Source organism: Mandrillus leucophaeus, unplaced genomic scaffold (assembly GCF_000951045.1).
Source record: "Mandrillus leucophaeus isolate KB7577 unplaced genomic scaffold, Mleu.le_1.0 Scaffold1, whole genome shotgun sequence".
Lineage (NCBI taxonomy): Eukaryota > Metazoa > Chordata > Mammalia > Primates > Cercopithecidae > Mandrillus > Mandrillus leucophaeus.
Window position 1 is genome coordinate 670,659 of NW_012098097.1, and position 25,877 is coordinate 696,535.

The window sequence follows — 25,877 nt, forward strand, 5'->3', positions numbered from 1 at the left end:
CCTGCAGGCTGCAATGAGTCCTAGCATGTTTCTTATTTTTCTTTTGTCTTTTTTTTTTTTTTTCTCTTTTGAGATGGAATTTTGCTCTTGTTGCCAAGGCTGGAGTGCAATGGCGCTATCTCAGCTCACCGCAACCTCTGCCTCCTGGGTTCAAGCGATTCTCCTGCCTCAGCCTCCCGACTAGCTGGGATTACAGGCGCCCGCCACCACGCCCGGCTGATTTTGTATTTTAGTAGAGATGGGGTTTCTCCGTGTTGGTCAGGCTGGTCTTGAACTCTCGATCTCAGGTGATCCAACTGCCTCGGCCTCCAAAAGTGCTGGGATTACAAGCGTGAACCATCGTGCCTGACAGCCCTAGTACGTTTCTAAATATGGGTCTGCCAGATCAAGTCTGGGTTAGAGAAGGTTGTCTGTGATGCCAGGGTCTAGTGGAAGATGGCAAAATGGTGGGGTGGGGGACAAGTGGTTATTGCAGCAGTCCAATTCAGAGAGACCCCTTGTCCATCCATCCCCAGGGAACCACCACCAGAGAGGCCAGTGGGCTGAGAGCTGCAGGTATTCATTTCCCCCTGCATGAGGGAAGCCCTGCCTTCACCTCCAGGCCTGCCTCCCTCCACCTAGGCACCATCTGGGGACACTTCTTGAGAGATGGGTGCCTCTCACCTGCCCTTTTCCACTTCGGATCAGATGATTTTCCCCACCCTTAGCTGTCCCTGCACCATAATCTTCAGTGTGTCTCCATGCCCTGCCACATCCTCTTGCTCTCCTGGAATGTTCCCTGTGTTATCTTACTTGTTTTTTTCCTTCTCTACTCACCAAAATAACACGTGTTCCCTTTAGGAATCTTGGAAAACTGAGACAAGCAAACAAAAAAAATCACCCTGAATTCCACCCCGGAGATAACCTATTGTTGTTGTTGTTGTTGTTGTTTATTTGAGGCAGAGTCTTGCTCTGTTGCCCAGGCTGGAGTGCAGTGGCACAATCTGGGCTCACTGCAACCTCTGCCTCCCGGGTTCAAGCCATTCTCTTGCCTCAGCCTCCTGGGTAGCTGGGATTACAGGCACGCATCACCATGCCTGTCTAATTTTTGTATTTTTAGTAGACAGGGTTTCACCATGTTGGTCAGGCTGGTCTTGAACTCCTGACCTCAGGTGATCCACCCACCTCGGCCTCCCAAAAGTGCTAGGATTACAGGCATGAGGATAACCTGTTTTAATAGCTCTGATTATGTTCTAGCCTCATTCTATGCTGGTGCATAAACATATGTCTCCCTGGTTTTATTAAGGCATAGTTGAAATGAATGTATTTTAAAAAACAAAAATGGAGTCACACTGTGATATAGTCAGTATGTTTTTAAAGCACCAAGTGTCCCCCACTCTATTTTCCATTCGACACAGGTGCATAATGAAGAGGTGACTTGCAGGACAGATGCCCCCAAGGGACTAGTCTGTGTGGGCTCTGCCTGATGCCATGTTTTGGAATCTAGCCTGGCATCAGGATGCAGGGAAAGAGGTACACCCTTGGGCACCATTTATACTTACTACTGCTGGCATGTATTCAACATTATTAACAAGGAAGCAGCTGGGCGCAGTGGCTCACGCCTGTAATCCCAGCACTTTGGGAAGCCAAGGCAGGCGGATCACTTGAGGTCAGGAGTTCGAGACCAGCCTGGCCAACATGGTGAAACCTCATCTCTACTAAAAATACAAAAATCAGCCAGGCGTAGTGGCACACGCCTGTAGTCCCAGCTACTCAGGAGGCTGAGGCAGGAGAATTGATTGAACCTGGGAGGTGGAGGTTGTAGTGAGCCGACATCATGCCACTGCACTCCAGCTTGGGAGATAGAGCGAGACTCCATCTCAGAAACAAAAAACAACAACAGAATAAGCTACCATTTATTAGATGCTTAGTGTGGGAAGTTACACAACAACTTTGTTGGGGAGGTCTGATTGTCCCCAATTTATAGATGGCGAGGGTAAGTTAATTGTCCAGGGCTACACAGTCATGAAGTAACAAATCCGGAGGTTTGGATGCAGGATTTTCAAGGCTGTGCTCTTCATCAGCCTGTGCTCTGCCATCTCTCATAACTGCCCTTCTCTGTAAGCCTCTGGCTCAGGGTGCTAATGTGACTTTGATAATGGGTGAGAATTTGGAAGATGATGATGGATGATGAAGGGTGGACAGCAGGACCACCCCTCACCCATACACACGGTGAGCTGATTTCCAAGAAAACAGCCGCAATCTGTAGCATTTGCCAATTCCTGGGGTGTAAATACTCACTCTCACCATGGCTGATTTCCAGCTATGGAGATGTCACTGAATGTGGCATTGAGAAATGATGGGCAGTAGCAAGCCATTGTGTGTTATTTTCATGACACAGATACAATAGATGTAAATAAGCCCATGAGCATACATCATAGTAGAATGTAGTAATTAGGACGTGATAAATGGTGAGAATGTACCACCTTTAAAAAATATTATTTATTTATTTATTTATTTTTGAGACAGAGTCTCACTCTGTTGCCCAGGCTGGAGTGCAGTGCACAATCTTGGCTCACTGCAACCTCTGCCTCCTGGTTTCAAGCAGTTCTCCCTGCCTCAGCCTCTCGAGTAGCCAGGATTACAGGTGGCTGCCACCACACCTGGCTAATTTTTGTATTTTTTAGTAGTAGCAGGGTTTCGCCATGTTTGGCCCAGCTGGTCTCAAACTCTTGACATCAAGTGATCTGCCCGCCGCGGCCTCCCAAAGTGCTAGGATTACAGGTGTGAGCCACCACGCCCGGCAAAAAAATAAAATTTATTTAATTGTAAACTTATATAATTCAATTTTTAGCAATGGCCGTGTTTAACAACTGGTTTGCAAAATTCTTGAAATTTGAGCCAGGTTTAGGCACCACTGCAATATGGAATCTACCTGAAAATTACAAAAAGACACCCCTTGTGGCTAGGCACTGCCCTGTGCAGGGTACCAAGGCAGTAGATTGTAAGCTGGAAATAAGGACCCATTCACTCAGCAGGATGTCCTGATGCAGGCCACAACCTGCACAACTGTACATGACCATCCCTGGGAGAGGGGTCACCAGGCACTGCAAATCAGTGCTGTACGAAAAAACTCGGCAAGAATGGAGATGTTTTCTGTCTGCACTGTCTAAGCTGCTAGCCTCTAGCCACCTGCTGCTGCTGAGCATATGAAATGTGGCTAGGAATTTGTGTGTGTGTGTGTGTGTGTGTGTGTGTATTTTACTGTGAGTATGAATATATACAGATATATATATATAATGATAAAATTTTACCATCTTAACCATTTTAAATGTAAAGTTCTGTGGCATTAAACATTCACTTTGTTTTGCAACCATTACCACTATCCATCTTCAGAACTTTTTCATTTTTTCTAACTGAAACTGTACCCATGAAACATGCACTGCCCAGTTTTTCTTCCCCACAGTGCCCTGCCGCTCACCATCCTACCTTCTCTCTCTGAATTTGACTATTCCGGGCACCTCCCACAAGTGGAATCATACAGTTATTTTGCTTCTTGGTGACTGGATTATTTCACTTGGCATAATATTTTCCAGGTCCACCCATGTGCTAGTGTGTGAGCCATGGAACTTCTAATATGATTTAATTTTCATTCATTTAAATCTAAATAGTTACATGTGACTTGTGGCTACTGCCCTGAACAACACAACTCTAGCAATGTTGCAGAGAAAGTGTGAATTAAAATGGGGAAGGCAGAGGCCCCTGTCTTGGGACTTGTGTCCAGGGTTTTATGCCTATCAAGGAGAACTGAGTGCAAGCACAGTCCCGGGCGGCAGACCCTGGGAGTAAGGATGCAGGGGAGTTTGAGGGCACAGGTGGCTATAGAGCAAGGCTGTGAGGTGGTGTAAACCAGGGTGAGCTAAGGAGACCCCTGGGTGCAGCTGAATCTCTGGGTGAACAGGTATGAAAGGGCCATGCATCTGCCCCCACTGGAATGTTGTTGATTCTGTACTCTCCCAGTACCCTTGCTTGGTGTCCTCTGAAAGACCCCCGTGGATGGATCTGTGGGAGAGGGGCCCCTGAAGGTCCCTGCCACCGTTGTAATTCTGCAGCTGCTCTCAGCTGGAAGTAAGGCTGGGACCTTTGCTTGGAGACAACCCCAGCTCCTCCAAGCCTTTCATTCTGCACTTTCCAGGGGAATCAGGATTACTACAGAGGCAGCAGAACAACAGGGCCTCTGACAGAGCCCTGATCTAGATGTTACCTGGTGGTCATATGTGTCCTTGGAATTCCTGTGATTAACTCGAGACAACCACTTATCTCTTAGAAAGGAACAAGACTGGCCAGGCACAGTGGCTCACACCTGTAATCCCAGCACTTTGGGAGGCCGAGGAGGACAGATCACCTGAAGTCAGGAGTTTGAGACCAACCTGGCCAACATAGCTAAACCCCGTCTCTCCTAAAAATACAAAATTAGACGGGCGTGGTGGTGGGCACCTGTAATCCCAGCTACTCAGGAGGCTGAGGCAGGAGTATCGCTTGAATCCAGGAGGCGTAGGTTGCAGTGTGACAATATTGCACTACTGCACTCCAGCCTGGGCGACAAGAATGAGACTCTGTCTAAAAAACAAAAAGAAAAAAGAAAGAAAGGAAGGAAGGAAGGAAGGAAAGGAAGGAAGGAAGGAAGGAAGGAAGGAAGGAAGGAGGCTGAGAATGGACAGGATAGTTCGGATGCTGCAAAATAAAATATAAAGGGGTGTGTGTGTGTGTGTGTGTGTGTGTGTGTGTGTGTGTGCCTTAGACTTTACAGTGTGGCATTTAAGAGCAAGATTGGGACACGTAACTAATTGCATACCCTGGGCAAGTCCTTTAATCTTTAAGCTTCTGATTCTTCATCTGAAAAACGGGGCTATGATGAGGATGAACCTAGACAACATGAGTCCCATATAATAAGCTCTCAGTAAATGATAAGGGATAGTAACTATTATTACAGTTCTCATTTTTAATCGGCTAACCAGATTGCTTTCACATTTCCTTGGAAGGTTATGGATAAATGTGTCCTTCCCGAGCCTATGGGGCAGAAGGAGCTTTGGGGAGTTTCCTGGAGGAGAGGGAGGATCCCTGAGGCACCAGATGAGCCAGGAGAGCCTTCTGAAGAGTCACCTCTTGGTTCTCCTGTTTCAGCACCGGCGGGAGGCCCTTCCTGCTTTATGTGGCTCTGGCCCACATGCACGTGCCCTTACCTGTGACTCAGCTACCGGCAGCCCCACGGGGCAGAAGGCTGTATGGTGCAGGGCTCCGGGAGATGGACGGTCTGGTTGGCCAGATCAAGGACAAAGTTGACCACACGGCGAAGGACAACACATTCCTCTGGTTTACAGGTAAAGTAATAAAAGCCAGCCAGCCTAACTGCCATTTAATAGATAAACTTGCACGTTACCTGTGAAGAGCAGAGTCTGGCCTCGTGATCCCCTTTCATAGGTCAGGGGACTTGCTTTGAACTTGAGGCCCAGATAAGGCTTGCTGGCCTGAATGCTGAGCACCTGTCCACTGGGGCCTCCAAGGCCAAGTCCCTGGGCAGGTTTGCACACACACAGCAGGCGCCTTGCTGGCCCCTGTGTGTCAATTCAGGCTATCTGAGTATTGCTCTTAATTGCCATTGAATGACATTGACATTGTGAGCCTGTGTTGTCCTTGTGCAGTTCTAAGATTTCCCTCTTCTCCATCTTCCCTGGTCCCAAAGATTCCGCTTGCTGCCACTCCCCGTGTCACGTCTTTTGACTGAGTGGCCTTAGTGAGCTGAACTGGTGGCCACTTTAAAGGCCTCATACATGCATGATGTGTTTTAGGTTTCTGTCTGGAGCAACCACAGAGGTTAAAAGCACTGCTTTCGGCCAGGCGTGGTGGCTCACACCTATAATCCCAGCACTTTGGGAGTCTGAGGCAGGCGGATCACCTGAGGTCAGGAGTTTGAGACCAGCCTGGCCAACATGGCAAAACCCTGTCTCTACTAAAAATACAAAAATTGTTTGCGCGTGGTGGCACATGCCAGTCGTCCTAGCTACTCGGGAGGCTGAGGCAGGAGAATCACTTAAACCTGGGAGGCAGAGGTTGCAGTGAGCTGAGATCGTGTCACTACACTCCAGCCTGGGCGACAGAGCAAGACTCTGTCTCAAAAAAAAAAAAAAAAAAGAAGAAGAAGCACTGCTTTCGGGTCAGGTAGAGACCGATACTCTCTACCGTGCAGCAAAGGTGTTATAAACTCCTATAGGATTTGAATCTATATTCTACTACTGAGGGAATTCCCGTAATCTCTCCAAGCCTCCTTTTCCTCATCTGCAAAATTAAGCTAATAACAGAATCTACTCCATAGCATGTTGGAGGATTATGAGACGATGTATGTGAAACACTGGGTGCATAATAGATGCTCAATAAACAGTCGCTGGACTGAGGCTGATGACGGTGGCAATGAGATTGCTGAAAACTTACAGAAAGGCAAAGGAGGAAAGAGGAAGGAAGGGGAGGAAAGGCAAGGAAGGCAAGAGGCTCACGATGGGGCTGGGTTGGGGCAGAAAAGGCCACTTGTCTCTGAAAGCCCAGTAGAGACAGGCCTCATATCAAGGGTTGTTCTTCACGAGTGGGAATCATATTTGTCTTTATTTATTTATTTATTTATTTTTACTTATTTTTTGAGATGGAGTCTCGCTCTGTCACCTAGGCTGGAATGCAGTGGCGTGATCTCGGCTCACTGCAGCCTCCGCCTCCTGGGTTCAAGCGTTTTTTGTACCTCAGCCTCCAGAGCAGCTGGGATTGTAGGCGCCCGCCACCACACCCGGCTAATTTTTGTATTTTTAGTAGAGAAGGGGTTTCACCATGTCGGCCAGGCTGGTCTGGGACTCCTGACCTCAAGTGATCTGCTTGCCTCCGCCTCCCAAAGGGCTGGGATTACAGGCGTGAGCCACTGCAGCAGGCCCATGTTTGTCTTTATAAGTCCTTTTTCTATCTAGTTCCTGCGCTGCACAGGGAGATAGGGCTAGAGTGGGAGGGTCAGCGAAAGTGTCCAACCAGCCTGGTAACCATTATGCTTTTTCTGGTTTCTAGGAGACAATGGCCCATGGGCTGAGAAGTGTGAGCTAGCGGGCAGTGTGGGTGCCTTCACTGGAGTGTGGCAAGCTCGTCGAGGTAAGAGGCTCAGCTGGGGTTGGTGGATCCCACTGCAATGCTGAGCCCAGGCTGGGGTGTGGGATTCTGCCTCTGGGTGGGGAACAACTTATATCTGGGCCTTAGGGTCATCATCGTGAAACAGGGACACATTTGCTCACCAGCCACCAGCACCCAGAGAAAAAGGAACAAGTTGTGATGAAGAAAACGACTGCTCAGTTTGCACCATCCCTGTCTCTCCTTTCCTCCTAGAACTTCCCAAAGGCGACCAGCCCTCCACCCAACAAGCCAGTCTATGAACATTCCAACAAATGTGCTTTGTCTTTACTTTCATCCCGTTCCCTTGCTCTTCCTCCTTCCTTTTTAAAAATTCATCCATCCATCCGTCTATCCATTAACTTATCCATTCAAAAAATATTTAGTGCACAACGGTGCAAGGTTTTTAATGTACATTGTTTCCAGTTCTTACAATAGTGAGAGGGTGGCAGTCATAGCTCCATTTACAGATGAAGAAAGAGAGAGGCTCAGAGAGGGTAAGTAATTTGCCCATGTCACACAGTTTGTGAGGAGGGAGCCAGGTTTTCCATTGAAATTAAAGTTGGTACTCGCCCTGCTGTACCATACTGCTTCTCACAGCTGCCTCTGTCTCTATTTCAACATCTTTCAACTTCCAGCTCAGCTCCCATCTGCTCTGGGAGAGCTTTCCCACAAGGACCTCACTTTCTGAGAGTGCAGCCATGCCGGGGACAATTTGACATATGGACCAAATGCTTGAAAAATACGCCTATCTTTTGATGCATCAATTCCTCCTGTAAGAGTTTGTCTTAAGGAAATAATTAGGCACATGCTCAATGACATACGAAAAAGGATGCTCATTGCCGTGAATTTTTTTTCATAGTTGGACATAACCCAAGTGTCTAGTAAGAAGATAGTGCTTAAAGAAATTATTATACCTCCATTAAAAGGAATAACAAACAACCACCAAAATAATTCATATTTATTGACTTGGAAACATTTACATGAGATATTTTTTAATGAATAAAACAGATTCCAATATGGAACAATATGTAAAGTATGATTTTATTATATAAAAAATAATCATATGTAGACTCAAAAAAATCTTGAAAGAGTCAATAAAGGGTAACAAAACATTAGCAGTAATTACCTCTGGGCAACGGAAGGAGAGTTGTAGGGGTGAATTTACCCCTACAATAAACCGGTATTGTTTGTTTCATATAAATTAAACGTTTAGGAGGTATTTGTGTCCAAGGGGTTCAGAGGTGGGCCTGGCAAGATTACCCCCATTGAGGAATCTGTGAGGCAGAATTTTAGATCTGGGACTGTGTATTCGTCCACAGACTAATACACACAGTCGCACCATTCTTGAATTAGAGGGAACCAAAAAGGTCTATCTGTCTATCTGTCTGCCTGTTCTGTCTGTCTATCTATCTGTCATCTATCTGTCATCTATCTATCTATCTATCTATCTACCTATCTATCTATCTATCTTATCTATCTATGTATCTAATCTATCTATCTAATCTATCTATCTGTCTGTCTGTCTATCTATCTATCTATCTATCTATCTATCTATCTGTCTGTCTGTCTGTCTGTCTGTCTGTCTGTCTGTCTGTCTATCTATCTATCTATCTATCTATCTATCTATCTATCTATCTATCGAAACACAAATACTCCAAGAGATAAAATAAACTCACATTGCTATAAAGAACTACCTGAGACAGGGTAATTTATAAAGAAAAGAAGTTTAATTGACTCACCAGTTCCGCAGGCTGTACAGGAAGCATAGCTAGGGAGGCCTCAGGAAACTTACAGTCATGGCAGAAGGCGAAGGGGAAGCGTGTACGTCCTCCATGTTTGGAGCAGGAGGAAGAGAGTGAAGGGGAAGGCACCACTCACTTTTAAACAGCCAAGGCTAATGAGAATTCGCTCACCATCATGAGAACAGCAAAGGGGAAATCCGCTCTCATGACCCAGTCGCCTTCCACCAGGCCCCTCCTCCAACACTGGGGATTACAATTCGTCGTGAGATTTGGGTGGGGACACAGAGCCAAACCATATCAGGCTGTTTTCCCTGCTGTTAAACTCAATCCTGACCTATGGCCCTCAGCTGTCTCCAGGTGGTCTCCACTAGCACTCCCTCATTGTATTAGTCTGGCAGGATAATTGTAGTTACCTAGAAACTGAAGCATTGTGTACCTCGATTCTGGTGCAGAGAAGCAAATGCTGATTTTTTTTTTTGAGACAGAGTCTCACTCTGTCACCCAGGCTGGAGTGCAGTGGCACGATCTTGACTCACTGCAACCTTCACCTTCTGGGCTCAAGCGATTCTCCTACCTCATCCTCCCAAGTAGCTGGGATTACACGTGTGTGCCACCACGCTCAGCTAATTTTTTGTTTGTTTGTTTTTGTTTTTGTATTTTTAGTAGAGACGGGGTTTCACCATGTTGGCTAGGCTGGTCTTGAATTCCTGACTTCAAGTGATCCACCCGCCTTGGCCTCCCAAAGTGCTGGGATTACAGGCATGAGCCACCATGCCCGGTCATTATCATTTTTATTTTTCATTTTTATTTTTATTTTTTTGAGATGGAGTTTCGCTCTTGTTCCCCGGGCTACAGTGCAATGGCACAATCTCGGCTCACGACAACCTCTGCCTCCTGGGTTCAAGCGATTCTCCTGCCTCAGCCTCCCTAGTAGCTGGGATTACAGGCACCCGCCACCACACCTGGCTGATTTTGTATTTTTAGTTGAGATGGGATTTCTCCATGTTGGTCAGGCTGGTATTGAACTCCTGACCTCAGGTGATCCGCCCACCTCAGCCTCCCAAAGTGCTGGGATTACAGGTGTGAGCCACCACAACCGGCCTATTTTTCAATTTTAACCTGATATCCCTTGGATCAGATATCTTGAGAACTTTAGGAGCAAGTGGCTGCTGGACTATGGCCATAACTTGTGTCTGGAAATTTGAGTCAGGGGTCAGGAGAGCTGAGTACCACCTCCCGCTAACCTTCTCAGTGACCAGACTATTTTATCTCTTTGAGTATTGGTGTTTCTCACTCTCACTCTCTCTCTTTCTCTCTATATATGCATAGATCTTTTTGGTCCTCTTCCGTTAAAAAATGCTGTGATTTAGTTGTGATTTCTGGAGAGTTGGGTCAAGAGGAGATGCTAAGGAGGACTGGAGGTGGATGGAGGTGTGTCAAGAAACAAGAGCCTAGAGAAATACAGCATACACTGGGAGTGGTTTGTTGCATTAGCTGATAACAATTCCTCCTTTCTGTACCTGGGACACCCTTGGGCCAGGCTGCCATCTTCAGTGTTCAGTTAGAAAGCCTGGAACAGCCTGGTGTCAGAAGCCCCATGGTTAAAAGTCCAGAAGGTGTGGAGACCATGGATGTGGGGGAAAGGATCTATAAGTAAGTAGCTTCTCCGTGGGGAGAAGAATTGACCTGCTGATCTCCTATCTGAGGACTTGCCTTATTGATCTCTTCTCCCTTTATGAGGCAGTTTTGAAATAGTGAGTCAGGCTTAAGGAAGTGGACTGGGACCCTATTCTTTGAGGGAATGATGAGAAATACATTTACTAGCTGGCCAGGTGCAGTGGCTCATGCCTGTAGTCCTAGCACTTTGGGAGGCTGAGGCAGGAAGATAGCTTGAGGTCAGGAGTTCAAGACCAGTCTGGCCAACATGGTGAAACCCCGTCTCTACTAAAAATACAAAAATTGGCCAGGTATGGTGGCGGGCATCTGTAATCCCAGCTACTTGGGTGGCTGAGGCAGGAGAATCGCTTGAACCTGGGAGGTGGAAGAGGTTGCAGTGAGCCAAGATTGCACTACTGCACTCCAGCCTGGGCAACAGAGTGAGACTCTGTCAAAAAAACAAAGAAAAAGAAAAATAGATTTACTAGCTGGGCAACCTCCATCTCTCCTTTCCTTCCTTCCTCCTGCAAGCATTTGTTGAGCGCCCACTGTTTTCTATTCCTCCTATTGAGCACCTACTGTGTGCCAGGAACTATGCTCAGTGCTGGTGCTACAAAGATCAGCAAAGCCCCGACCGCAAGGAATGACAGTCTAGAATAGTGTTTCTTTGATTTTAAAATTAAAGTGTGCAGACCGTCCCCCGGGGATCTCGCTAACATACAGTTCTGACCCAAGAGGGCTGGGTTGCTGATGGGGGTTTTGCATTTCTAAGGCACTCCTAGGTGATGCTGATGTGGCTGGTCCAGGGACCGAACTTTGAGAACCACCAGTCCAGAACGTCTACATCTAGACCATGAGTCTAGAATCATCTGAGTGTAGAACTTTCAACTTTAGACCAATGGTTATCAAAGTGTGGTTCCCCAACCAGCATCATTAGCACCACCTGAGAAATTGTTAACAGTACAAATTTTAGGGCTTCACCCTGGGCCAAAAGAATCAGAAACACTTGAGATGGGTCCCAGGAATCTGTGTTTTAACCAGTCCTTTGGGTGATAATGCAGGTTAAAATTTGAGAACCACCTGTCTAGAGCTACACAATCCGGTATGTCAGGCACTAGCCACATATGGGCATTTAAATTAAAATTAATACAAGTCAATTAAAATTCAATTCCTTGGTCACACCAGCCACACTTCCAGGTCTCAGTAGCCATATGTGGCTACTGGCTACCATATTGGGTAGCAAATAGGCTTCCCTGGGGGTGGTTTGCGTTTTGGAGAATGAGTAGGAGACAGCCAGGGATTGGCAGGAGAAGAGGCTCTGGGCGAGAGCAGCAGCCCGGGCAGAGATGGGAACATCAGGGAGTAGGAGCCGCTCCCTGGAGCTGCCCCTGTGTCTGTGAGTCTGGAGTTTGTGGCGACCAAGGAGAATAGCGAGAGATGGGGCCAGCGTTCGACAATCTTTGCAGTTTGGCTTTTATTCTAAGGAAATGTGGAACCACGGGAAGATTTTAAGAGTGGGAGGGACATTATTTAATGTTAAATATAGAGGTGAAATTTACATCACATAAAATTAACATTTTAAATTGTTCGGTTAAGTAGCACTTAGCACCTTCTCTATGTTGTGTGACGACCACATCTGTCTAGTTCCAAAACACTTCTGTCACCCCAAAAGAAACCCTATATCCTTTAATTTATTTATTAATATTTTAGAGATATAGTCTTGCTCTGTCCCCCAGGCTGGAGTGCAATGGCACAATCATAGCTCATTGCAGCCTCAAACTCCTGAGCTCGAGGGATCCCCCCACCTCATTCTCCTGAGTACCTTGGACTACAGGAGTGTGCCACTGCGCCCCCTGCATTTTTTTTTTTCTGAGATAGGGTCTTGCTCTGTTGCCCAGGCTGGAGTGCAGTGGCATCATTACAGCTCACTGCAGCCTCAACCTCCTGGATTCAAGCGATCCTCCCACCTCAGCCTCCTAAGTAGCTGGGACCACAGGCATGCACTACCATACCCAGCTAATTTTTCTTTTCCTTTTTAAATGTTTTTTTTTTTTTTTTTTGTAGGGACAGGGTCTTGCTATATTGCCCAGGCTGGTCTAAAACTCCTGGGCTTAAGCAATCTTCCCACTTTAGCCTCCCAAAATGTTGGGATTACAGGTGTGAGCCACTGCACCTGGCCTATGCCTAGCTTTTAAAAAATATATATTTATTTTGTTTAACCCCATATCCTTTAAACAGTTGCTCACCATTTCCCACTCCCCCTCCAGCATACTAGCCAATGTTTTTAAAAGATCCCTCTTGTATCAGGGGAGCTGAGAACAAGGAGAAGGGCAAGTACCAGTCTCACTTCCACTGATCCAAAAATGACCAATGAGAGAAGCCAGTGACAAAATCTCCAGGAATATCCCCAAGTTCAAAGAATGCCAAAGCTGGAAAAGACCTCAGTCATTTTTTTTTTTTTTTTTGAAACAAAGTCTTGTTCTGTCGCCCAGGCTGGAGTGTAGTGGTGCGATCTCAGCTCACTGCAAACTCTACCTCCCAGGTTCAAGCGATTCTCCTGCTTCAGCCTCCTGAGTAGCTGGTATGACACATGTGCGCCACCACACCCGCCACCATGTCTGGTATTTTTAGTAGAGACGGGGTTTCACCATGTGGGCCAGGCTGGTCTTGAACTCCTGACCTCCGGTGATCCACCTGCCTCAGCCTCCCAAAGTGCTGGGATTACAGGCATGAGTCACCATGCCTGGCCGACCTCAGCGATCTTTATTCCAGCCACCTTATTGGACAAATGAGGAAACTGAGGCCAAGGAGAAGGGAAGGCATCCCCGAGGCCAGCCAGCCATGGAGGGGCCCACATCCTCTGGCCATCACTGGCTCATTCCCCAAGCCACATGACTGCTCTCACACACATCTGGTTATACGCGACACTCAGCCACCTGGAAAATCGTATGTTGCTCTTTGAACCTAGTAATTGTCAAGGAAAAAGTCTTTAGCTCTTGCGACAGTCTGAATCTTTCTGCATCTGTGGAAGGCAGAGAGGGTTTGGAGGCTCAGGCTGGGCTTGAATCTTGACTCAGCTCAGGGCTCAGCAGCCTCTTCTTGTTAGGTGGAGTCGTGGACTATTCTCCGTAGACTGTTGGGAGAATCAGTGGGGGTACTGCCTGGGACGCTCCCGGCCTTGTGTCTGGCCTCTGATGATAACCCCCATTAGACTCAATTTCTTAATTCCTGGCTGAAACAACCTGACGGGACCCCACCCATAGAAGCTCTAGAAGGGGACTGGCAAACACCCTGAAAAAGATTCCCTCACTAAAGGATCAGGCAACTTAAATCGCATACAGATAACTTTAAAATGTTCAGGGTCTCTTGGGAAATGTTCTGAAGCTGAATTTCAGGCACCTCAAGATGACATTCTTTTTTTTGGGCAAGGCCTTCCCACTAAGTCTGTGGCTTGATGTGGGATTGGTGGGTGACAGCCCTTAAATTCATGATCGGGCTGGGGCTGGATGCCATTCCCTTCTTTTCTTGGGAGTCTGAAAGTGAACTTTGCCTGAAAGGCTGCTGCCTGGGGGTAGACCCTTCTTCCTCATTCTCCAAAGCAGCTTCCTGTCAACTAACTATGCCACAGCCTCCGTCTTCCTCTCTGTCTGGAATGCTGCTGAGGCTCTGGAAGCCAGGCAGCTCCCTGCTCGGCAGGTGGCCATGTCCTGTGAGTCAAAGGGGCTGGGGTCCCTCTGGCCACCTGCTCCTCCTCACCCAGTTTCCCATCAGTGGGATGTCTGCACGGCTCACTGTACGGGGGCCAGACTCAAGAGTAGATGAAAGAGAGAAGGCGGTCAATGTTTTCGCAACGGAGTAGGACAAACAGTACCGGGAGTCGTGCAATTTTCTCCCTGAAGCCAGGCTGCTGCGTCAGGCCACGCGCTGTCTTCCCCTGTTCTCAGGGCCCTCAGGCCCCCCTGCTTGTCTTCCCTTTCCTTTCCTGGCCGAACCGCCCAGCTCAGCTGATGGGATGAGGCAGCGTCTCCTGGAGTCATCTCTTCACCCCGTGCGTGTGGACTGAGAATACTCCACTTGGCTTGTGCCCTGCAGGGGCGAGGAGACACAGAACTGGGGCGGAGGCAGAGCAAAGCAGCCCTGCCCTCTCCCGAAGAAGAAGGGCACGAGTTAGTCACCCCCGCTGTCTCTGGGCCCGCAGCCTGGTCCAGGAGGCCTGGCTCTCACTGCAGCCGCCTTCCCTTCTCCGTGCCAGATCTGTTTCCTACCCAGGACAGAACCGACACCTTGTTTTTCCCCTAACTGACTGCTCCTCTGTCTGGAAAATCTTTTCTTGTTTTATTTGAAGAGCAGAACTGTTCCTTCCTCCCCCTTGGTGATGAGGAAACATTCTGTTGAATTTGGCATCCAGGCTCCTAGGAGACCTTGGTTGTTTGTAATCTGATGCTATCAGGTTGTTGCATAATCTTTCCCACTGGGAAGCCGTCTCCGCATCCTGGGCCTTCTGTCCTGTTTGGGGTAGGGGGTGGGGCGAGGAAAAGTCAGAGGTGCCATGGGGTGAGAGAGCAAGGGATAAGGGACTCTGACTGTTGGCCCTGGCTGGGGACTGGGCCTGCTGTTGGAGACCCAGCAGAAGTCAAACTGTGTCTCTTTCTGGGACTTTGGCCACCAGGCTTAGTGGAATGTCCTCATCCCATACTCAGGGCCACCCCAGGCCAGCCGGAGTCCCAGGCTGCCCTGTGTTTCTAGAAAACGAGTACACTGTAGGCATCCTTGGCAAGGGGACATACTACATTTAGAAACAAAGCCTGCTTCTTTATTTTATTTTTGTAGAGGCAGGGTCTCACTCTGTTGCCCGGGCTGCAGTGCAGTGGTGTGATCATGGCTCACTGCAGCCTTGACCTCCTGGGCTCAAGCAATTCTCCTGCTTCAGCCTCCCTAGTAGCTGGGGCTACAGGTGTACGCCACCATGCCCGGCTAACTTTTTTGTATTTTTAGTTTCACCATGTGGGCCAGGCTGGTCTTGAACTCCTGACCTCCGGTGATCCACCTGCCTCAGCCTCCCAAAGTGCTGGGATTACAGGCATGAGTCACCATGCCTGGCCGACCTCAGCGATCTTTATTCCAGCCACCTTATTGGACAAATGAGGAAACTGAGGCCAAGGAGAAGGGAAGGCATCCCCAAGGCCAGCCAGCCATGGAGGGGCCCACATCCTCTGGCCATCACTGGCTCATTCCCCAAGCCACATGACTGCTCTCACACACATCTGGTTATACGCGACACTCAGCCACCTGGAAAATCGTATGTTGCTCTTTGAACCTAGTAATTGTCAAGGAAAAAGTCTTTAGCTCTTGCGACAGTCTGAATCTTTCTGCATCTGTGGAAGGCAGAGAGGGTTTGGAGGCTCAGGCTGGGCTTGAATCTTGACTCAGCTCAGGGCTCAGCAGCCTCTTCTTGTTAGGTGGAGTCGTGGACTATTCTCCGTAGACTGTTGGGAGAATCAGTGGGGGTACTGCCTGGGACGCTCCCGGCCTTGTGTCTGGCCTCTGATGATAACCCCCATTAGACTCAATTTCTTAATTCCTGGCTGAAACAACCTGACGGGACCCCACCCATAGAAGCTCTAGAAGGGGACTGGCAAACACCCTGAAAAAGATTCCCTCACTAAAGGATCAGGCAACTTAAATCGCATACAGATAACTTTAAAATGTTCAGGGTCTCTTGGGAAATGTTCTGAAGCTGAATTTCAGGCACCTCAAGATGACATTCTTTTTTTTGGGCAAGGCCTTCCCACTAAGTCTGTGGCTTGATGTGGGATTGGTGGGTGACAGCCCTTAAATTCATGATCGGGCTGGGGCTGGATGCCATTCCCTTCTTTTCTTGGGAGTCTGAAAGTGAACTTTGCCTGAAAGGCTGCTGCCTGGGGGTAGACCCTTCTTCCTCATTCTCCAAAGCAGCTTCCTGTCAACTAACTATGCCACAGCCTCCGTCTTCCTCTCTGTCTGGAATGCTGCTGAGGCTCTGGAAGCCAGGCAGCTCCCTGCTCGGCAGGTGGCCATGTCCTGTGAGTCAAAGGGGCTGGGGTCCCTCTGGCCACCTGCTCCTCCTCACCCAGTTTCCCATCAGTGGGATGTCTGCACGGCTCACTGTACGGGGGCCAGACTCAAGAGTAGATGAAAGAGAGAAGGCGGTCAATGTTTTCGCAACGGAGTAGGACAAACAGTACCGGGAGTCGTGCAATTTTCTCCCTGAAGCCAGGCTGCTGCGTCAGGCCACGCGCTGTCTTCCCCTGTTCTCAGGGCCCTCAGGCCCCCCTGCTTGTCTTCCCTTTCCTTTCCTGGCCGAACCGCCCAGCTCAGCTGATGGGATGAGGCAGCGTCTCCTGGAGTCATCTCTTCACCCCGTGCGTGTGGACTGAGAATACTCCACTTGGCTTGTGCCCTGCAGGGGCGAGGAGACACAGAACTGGGGCGGAGGCAGAGCAAAGCAGCCCTGCCCTCTCCCGAAGAAGAAGGGCACGAGTTAGTCACCCCCGCTGTCTCTGGGCCCGCAGCCTGGTCCAGGAGGCCTGGCTCTCACTGCAGCCGCCTTCCCTTCTCCGTGCCAGATCTGTTTCCTACCCAGGACAGAACCGACACCTTGTTTTTCCCCTAACTGACTGCTCCTCTGTCTGGAAAATCTTTTCTTGTTTTATTTGAAGAGCAGAACTGTTCCTTCCTCCCCCTTGGTGATGAGGAAACATTCTGTTGAATTTGGCATCCAGGCTCCTAGGAGACCTTGGTTGTTTGTAATCTGATGCTATCAGGTTGTTGCATAATCTTTCCCACTGGGAAGCCGTCTCCGCATCCTGGGCCTTCTGTCCTGTTTGGGGTAGGGGGTGGGGCGAGGAAAAGTCAGAGGTGCCATGGGGTGAGAAAGCAAGGGATAAGGGACTCTGACTGTTGGCCCTGGCTGGGGACTGGGCCTGCTGTTGGAGACCCAGCAGAAGTCAAACTGTGTCTCTTTCTGGGACTTTGGCCACCAGGCTTAGTGGAATGTCCTCATCCCATACTCAGGGCCACCCCAGGCCAGCCGGAGTCCCAGGCTGCCCTGTGTTTCTAGAAAACGAGTACACTGTAGGCATCCTTGGCAAGGGGACATACTACATTTAGAAACAAAGCCTGCTTCTTTATTTTATTTTTGTAGAGGCAGGGTCTCACTCTGTTGCCCGGGCTGCAGTGCAGTGGTGTGATCATGGCTCACTGCAGCCTTGACCTCCTGGGCTCAAGCAATTCTCCTGCTTCAGCCTCCCTAGTAGCTGGGGCTACAGGTGTACGCCACCATGCCTGGAACGTTAAATTTTTCTTTTTTCTTTGTTTTACAGAGATGGGGCAGAGGGGTCTTGCTTATTGCTCAGGCTGGTTTCGAACTCCTGGCTTCAAATGATCTTCCTTGCATTGGCCTCCCAGAGTGCTGGTAGTACAACTGCGAGCCACTGCACTGGGCTGAGAGCCTGCTTCTTTAGAAGGTTATTAGAATGTGCACTCCCCAGAACAGGCGCGCTACCCAGTCACAAATGCTAATGGCTTTGTGGGCCCGGCAGGTGATAAGGAACAAATGTTTGTTTTTGTCGGTCATGGGCAGTGTTAGGAATTCAATAAACTGGAGAGAGGACCCTGCCAAATGACATTCAGCATTAGTTAAAAGAAAAACACCATGCATGCCAAACCAAACTGTCAGAGGTTGTGCTCTCTGCTATTTTCTCCCTATAGATAATTTGGTTGGCACTTCTCTGGCAGGCATTATGCAAAAGTACCTTGCTTAAAGCTTTATGTACACTATCTTATATAGCTGTTCCCACAACCCTATGAGATAAATACAGTTGGCCCTTGAGTGACATGGATTTAAACTGCGTGGGTCCACTTCATACATGAATTTTCTTCTGCCTCTGCCACCCCTGAGACAGCAAGACCAACCTCTCCTCTTTCCCCTCCTCTTCCTTAGTGTACTCCGTGTGAAGACAACGAGGATGAAGCCCTTTACGATGAGCCACTTCCACTTAATGAATAGAAAATATATTTTGTCTTTCTTCTAATTTTATTTTTCTTTCCTTCCTTCCCTCCCTTCCCTTTCCTTCCTTCCTTCCTTTTCTCTTTTTTCTTCTTTCTTCCCTTCCTTCCCTCCCTCCCTCTCTCTCCTCTTTCTTTCTCTCTCTTTCTTTCTTTGTTTCTTTGTCTTTCTTTCTCTTTCTTTCTTTCTTTCTTTCTTTCTTTCTTTCTTTCTTTCTTTCTTTCTTTCTTTCTTTTCTTTCTTTCTTTCTTTTCTTTCTTTCTTTCCTTCTTTCTTTCTTTCTTTCTTTCTTTCTTTCTTTCTTTTCTTTCTTTCTTTCTTTCTTTCTTTCTTTCTTTCTTTCTTTCTTTCTTTCTTTCTTTCTCTTTCTTTCTCTCTCTCTCTCTCTCTCTCTCTCTTTCTTTCTTTCTTACTTTTTTCCTCTTTTTCTTTTTTGACAGAGTCTTGCTGTGTTGTCCAGGCTAGAGGGCAGTGATCTAATCAGAGCTCACTGCTGCCTCAACCTCCTGGGCTCAGGCGATCCTCCCACCTCAGCCTCCCAAGTAGCTTGGACTACCAGCTAGGACTCCCAAGTAGCTGGGACTACCACACTTAGCTATTTATTTATTTATTTATTTTGTAGAGACAGGGGGTCTCACTACGTTGCCCAGTCTGGTCTCGGACTCCTGGGCCCAAGCCATCCTCCTGCCTTGGCCTCCTGAAGTGCTAGGATTACAGTTGTGAGCGACTGTGCCTGGCCAGGATTTTCTTACTAACATTTTCTTTTCTCTAGCTCACTTTATGATAAGTCTACAGTATATAATACGTATAAGATACTAAATATGTCTTAATTGAATGTTTATGTTATTGGTATGGCTTCCTGGTCAACATAAGGCTATCAGTAGTTAAGTTTTGGAAGAGTCAAAGGTTATGCCCAGATTTTCAACTGCGCGGGAGTCAGTGCCCTAACTCTTGTGTTATTCAAGGGTCAACTGTACAATCATTTCCCTGCTTCCTGGCTGAGATGATTGAGACTGAGGGAGGTTATGAATTCTGCCCAAGGCCACTTGGTTGGCAGGGGTGCCACTGGAGACCTGCCTGCCCCCAAAGGTATCGTCCTAATTATTCCTTGAATACTTCTTCAACTCTGGTTTTCAGACCACTGACATCAGAATTACCTAGAATCAGAGCCCCACCCCGGACTTACTAGATTAGAATTCCTGGGGATAGGACCCAGGAATCCATATCTTAGATGAGATCTCTTGTGGCGATTCTTCTGTATGGAGAAATTTGCGAATTTCCTTGTTTGCTGCCTTGCCTTTCTGACTCAGTGAAACATGGCCCTTGGGTCCCAGCCAAGAAAGACCACTATTCCTCCGCGTGGGCAGTGGTGAGTCTTCCTCGGCCTGCCCCTGTCTCGATGCATCATAAAATGCCACTTCACTTCCGTAACCAGAGAAGCACAAATAAGCAAATTCATGAATCATGGTTTTGTTTATATTTTGGTTGCTGTGGCTAAATATTTATTGCTTTAAGTAAGAGGCTCTGCTTTAATTAGAGTCATAAGTAACCACGAGTGCATAGAAATGCATTCTCATGGCCATAAGACATGCATTTCTCGACAGAAAGCCGAAGGCAACTAACACTTTTAACGTGCCAGTGCCCGATCAAAGTATGGAAGCTTATCTAAATGAATGAATAGTGTTTGAAATTGAAAAGTGATTAGAAGTTTCATTTATGGATTATCTATTGTTCTTACTTACTATGACTTACAAGGTCATATGTATGACGCTGTGGCATAGAGGTATAAAGGCGTGGGCAACAGAAAGCCTGCGGTGACGATGACCATTAGCTGCATTTAAATTTGAAATGTGCTGTGTTCTCTTCCCTATCTTGCCTGTTGCCCTCCTTCCCTGGGAATGGGTGCTCTCCACACTAAACCCCAGGAGAGTTTTAGAAGATTTTATGTCAGAGCCTCACTGCAGGCCGATTAAATCACGGTCTCTGGGAAAGAGACTTTGGCATGGGTATTTTTTAAAAGCTCCCCAGTGATTCTAATACATATTCAAAATGGGAACCCCTGCCCTAGGTTTAGTGAGCGAGGGTGCTGGCTGTGTAGTCAGACCGGCATTCAGATCTTGACTCTATCATTTTCTTTCTTTCTTTTTTTTTTTTAGACAGAGTCTCACTCTGCCACCCAGGCTGGAGTGAAGTGGCTCAATTTTGGCTCGCTGCAACCTCTGCCTCCCGGGTTCAAGTGATTCTCCTGCCTCAGCCTCCTGAGTAGCTAGTATTACAGGCATGTGCCACCACGGCTGGCTAATTTTTGTATTTTTACTAGAGATGGGGTTTCACCATATTGGTCAGGCTGGTCTCACACTCCTGACCTCGTGATCCGCCCGCCTCAGCCTCCCAAAGTGCTGGGATTACAGGCGTGAGCCACCGCGCCCAGCCGGCTCTATCATTTTCTAGCTATGTGACTTGGGGGCAAATTACTTCGCCTCTCTGAGCTTTGGTTTCCCCATCTGAAAAATGGGGACAATAGTAGCTAACTTGAGAGGGTGTCATAAGGATTCAATGAGATAATGCCAGGAAGCATGTATCTTTATGCTGAGGAGCACTTAACTTGGTACTTAGTAAGGGCTCAATAAATAGGAGATGCTATTGTTGTTATTAATATTATGTTTAATTTAGAATAACTACCCATTAGTGGGAGCAGGTATTACTGAAGAATATTGGGGGATTAGGAGTAGCTACTTTAGAATTCAGCCTTTACTGGTGCAGATAAAACACAACACGCCTGTTTAATACAAGCATATGCATCTCATAATTAGACTATACAACCCTAGGGGCTGATAGAATGCTGGTCAGATCTTTGTAAGTTTTGTCCACTCCTAGAAGTACCAGTGAGAAATTGGAATTTATAGCAAGACGGTATCTGCGTTGTGGGTGATACATAAATATTTAAGAATTGCTTGTTCACACTCTAGACCCTTTTAAGATGAATCCCTTTAGAATACAAGATCTGTGGGCCTGTGATCATTTGCACGGCTGGCATATATAATTGTGTCTTCCTGTTAGAGCCAGAACCCAGGGTGTAGCCTGCACTAGCCGACTAGTCTCTACAACAGAAAGAGGGGATTGCTCCTTAAGTGACCACACTAAGGGACTTCTCTCAGCCAATCTTTTTCTTTCTCCTAATTCCTGAATCTTTTGCAAGGAGATTGTCTGCTTTGTTGACTATACCTGTTTTATAACTAGCTGGATTCCTCCAAACCCCTCCAGCTTTCAATCCTTTGCTGAAATAAGACAAGCACATTGAAATGTTTTTCTCTGAAGAGCGTATTAGGAAAGTCAGTCAGCTACAAGAGAACAAAACAAAAGGTTGTGGCAAACGAGAAGAATCCCTAGTGGTGAAGACCGAGTAGCAAATTTATTAATTAAAGATCAGTTTACCCTTCTGGAAACATCCTGGAGGCAGAGACCAAATCCTGTGTTCAACCCTGGTGCCACTGCCCACCCCAGTGCCTTCTGGTGGACCAGTAAAGCTAATGGCTTGTTTCCTGGAACTACAGCCTTGATCTTTCCTTAGCATCTGGCCTCAAAGGTTAAGCAAGACTATTTGAATATTGTACACCATGGACATGCGGATAAACAGGCTTCCCGGTTTCACCCACCCATACCCCAAGCGTCCACAAAGATGCCCCCATGGGGGTGGAAGTATCCACAAAGCCGCAGCACATGCCTTTGAGCGGATGCTTCTTCCCTGCTCTTTGGCCCTAAGCTGAAGCGTAAGTCATACATTCCGAAGCCACGTGGAAATGTGTCTTATGCTTGCTGGAGTTCTGGATTCTTTGTTCCAAGTGCGTGAATAAATTGGAGGGAGCTATATGTATTTATGGGAGATGTGGCTCTCGATAGGAAGGATGTATTTGAGAAATGCTGGGCTAGATCAAAGAGCGTCTCACTCAGCCTGCAGAGACCCCAATTGGATTTTTGAACCCCACACCCTTAAACATAAACAGTCCATAGGACGTAAGTTATTTTGTGTTTTGTTTCTTACTTCAAAACTTGAGGGACTCCAAAGCTGGTTATGAAAAAGCCCTAAGAATGCTGAGCATTTCCCGTGTGGTGTGCTGGGCCAGGGACATCAAAGGTTCCATCTGCAGCAGTGCTAGCACAGGGCGACAGAAGCCTTCATCTTGTTCCTCCCCACGTTCCTCCCCACATAATTGCTTTTATTATTCACACCAACCAAACAAAGGGAAATTGCACGACCACAGTGTGTGTGAGCCACACACAGCACTTGCGTTGGAAAGGCCATGCACACGCTAACTTTGTGGGATCCTTGGCCCTTGGCTCAACCAGGATGAGGGTGGGGTGTGTGTGGGGGTGGTGGGATGGCCGTGGTTCATGCAACCCAACATGTATTCAGGATGTTTCCATCAAACATGACCTCATCTCTTCCAGCCCGCTAGCCATCATTATACTGGTGGTCGCTTTTGACTTAATGGTTACAAAAATAATTCCTTTAATAACCAAAGTGGAAATTCATAGATTGCACGTAGTTGGTTCTTACCTCCCCCAGGAGGCAAGAGGTTGGAGCTATTACTGACACTGTCTCCATAACATCAGTACAACTCATTAATTCAAGGAAAAACAATGCAAAGCAAAACAAAATAAAGCCATAAAATCTATGCCAGATCGGTTCTTGGACGTTGAGCAGATCAAATAGCTTCAGAAGTTTCCTTCTTTTTCTCTTCTTTAATAGTTGTATTTCTTCATCCTAAACAGACAGTCACATTATGATCACTAGGAAGAGAAATTCACTCAGTCAACAAAGATTTGTTAAGCCCTACTATGTCTTAGGTGCATGAGACTGATGAAGTCTCATGATGTTGAGACATACAACATGCAAATCAACAAATGAAAAGAATAATTTACGGTGGGGAAGGTCTCATGACGAAAATAAAATGAGGTGATTCAGTAGAGTGAGGCAACGTTTTACATCTGAAGTTCAGTAAAATAAAAAGCATATATTGAAAGACACTAGCTAGTTGAGGGAAATAGCTAGTTACCAAAAATGTCATTCCTTTGTTGGGGTTATTGGAAACTCAGACAGGGGTTCTCCCAGAGACTAACTCTTAGCTGAAAAGAAATCTGGAGTTATCACCATGGATGAACCAGCTGCTTCCCCTCCTCTCACAGGGGGAAGTCCAGCCAAGCAGACGACCTGGGAAGGAGGGCACCGGGTCCCGGCACTGGCTTACTGGCCTGGCAGAGTTCCAGTTAATGTCACCAGCACTGCCTTGTTAAGGTATGAGACCCAAACTACCTTGAGATGTCAGGGCCCAGAGCAAGAAAAGTCATGGAGGCATGGGTGGCTAGATGGAGGCATGGGTGGCTAGATGGAGGCATGGGTGGCTAGAGGCCTCAGGAAGGTCATTCACCGCTTGCCTTTTCCAGGTGTTCCCAGACACTTCCAAGACTGATTGCAGAAACGATGAAAGTAATAGTGAAGTGGGGCCACGCCTGGGGGCTCACTTCTGTAATCCTAGCACTTTGGGAGGCTAAGGCAGGAGGATTGCCCAGGCCAGGAGTTTGAGACTACCCTGGTCAACATAGCAAGACCCTGTCTCTAAAAAGAAGGGAAAAGAAGAGAAGAGAAGGGAGAGGAGAAGAGGGGAGAGGAGGGGAGGGGAGGGGAGAGGAGGGAGAAACAGTGAAGTGGGACTTGAGCCATCTTCTGGGAATAATGCCTGAGTGAAGAAGGGATTGGTTGGTTTCACGTACATCAGCATTGGGTCCTGGCTGTGTCTGCTGGAGAGAAAGCTGCAGAAAAGGCGGCAACAGCAGCATCTCCCCTCTCAGCCTGGGCCAAGCTGACCGAGGCAACAGATCTTTTGAACCCTGATTATTCCATCCTTGGGGTTAAGGCAGATGTCTTAGGGGTGGCTGTGAGAAGCCAGCTAGTCTCTAGCGATCCGATGGCCCCAAGAAAGGAGTCCAGATGTCCACTTTCCCTGAAGGAGGGTGGAGAAGAAAGGTGGCCCCTCCGGGCCATTAGGGAAAGAATGCATCCTTAGGTGAAGACATTCCTCCTGCCTCTGGCCATGAAGCTTCTCAATGAGCTAAGTGTCTGGGTGCTTCCTTTATTAGAAGGAAACTCACTGCGTAGCTCACTGCAGACCCATCACATCAGGTAAATGTGGTGTCTCACCATGACTGTTATCCCCGCATTAAGGCAGATCCAGGAGGCCATCTCCATGGCAAAGAGCTTGGCTGTGCAGCGTCTATGTGAAAGCAACGTCTTCCCAGCTATGGAACTATGACTTATCCTGGGGACATTTCACTAATTCAGAGAGGACTTTCCTCTCTGTGGTTCTGCCCTGTGTTCACTAACAAGGGAGACCCTCCGTAGAACCCTGTGCTCATTCATGTGCTCAGAAAACTGCTGGTTAAAGACCAATTTCCTAATTCCAGAGGTTCTTTGCAATGAGCCCAGTGAGTCCTGGCGTAAAGAACACAGCTGAGCAGAGGCAGGCAAGCTTTCTTGGCACCCTCTGACTTCCCGAGATCCAATGGGGAGGAGGGGAGAGACTCAAAGTCCAGGGGAAAAGGGTAAACAGCTCTGAGGGCCAAAGTATGGGGTGGGTGGGCGTCAGCCCTGGCAGCCTGTGGGGCCCCCAGGAATTCCGGGTCAGCCCTGTGCAGTCAGGAGGGGGCAGCGTGCTGTCAGCGGGCACCAGCAGGTGTGACAACAATAGCAGAGCCTGGAATCTGTGATGTCAGGCTGCCTGGGAAAAGAGCCAGGCCGGCTGCTTTTTATAGGGCTGACTTGGTGTAGTCAACGCGCTTATCAAGAGGGGCCAAGTGTTTCACGGGCTGGGCTGCACGTGGACAAGTAACTCAGCCGTCCCTCAAGTTGCATCACAGAAAGTCAAGCAGTGTCTTCTCACTGGAGAATGGTGTTTGCACCTACAGTCAACCGTGATAAAACTGTCTCATCTCGTTGATAATGTGGGGCCTTAGAGGAGACAACGGACTGAGGGGATGGTTTGATGACCCAAGGCAGCGAGTTCTTGGTACAAGGCAGTGTCTGCCTGAGGGCCCCTGGAATTGTACCAGGACAATATCAATACACCGTATCAGCACCTCCTAGGAGATACATTAGGTTGGTGCAAAAGTCATTGTGGTTTTTGCCATTACTTTTAGTAGCAAAAACTGCAATGACTTTCGCACCAACCTAATATATAGTGTATCACACACACACA

At 47.7% G+C, this 25,877-nt stretch overlaps 1 protein-coding gene across 2 annotated transcripts in view; it reads left to right on the forward strand.

The window, feature by feature from the left end:
- ARSG (arylsulfatase G) overlaps positions 1-25,877 on the forward strand; it is a 146,610-nt gene that overhangs the window by 75,565 nt on the left and 45,168 nt on the right. For both annotated transcript variants that reach the window (XM_011975838.1, XM_011975140.1), the window contains exons 6-8: positions 5,164-5,360; positions 7,081-7,161; positions 23,812-23,920. In XM_011975838.1, the coding sequence (XP_011831228.1) occupies positions 5,164-5,360; positions 7,081-7,161; positions 23,812-23,920 (387 nt within the window). The remainder of the gene's footprint in view (positions 1-5,163; positions 5,361-7,080; positions 7,162-23,811; positions 23,921-25,877) is intronic.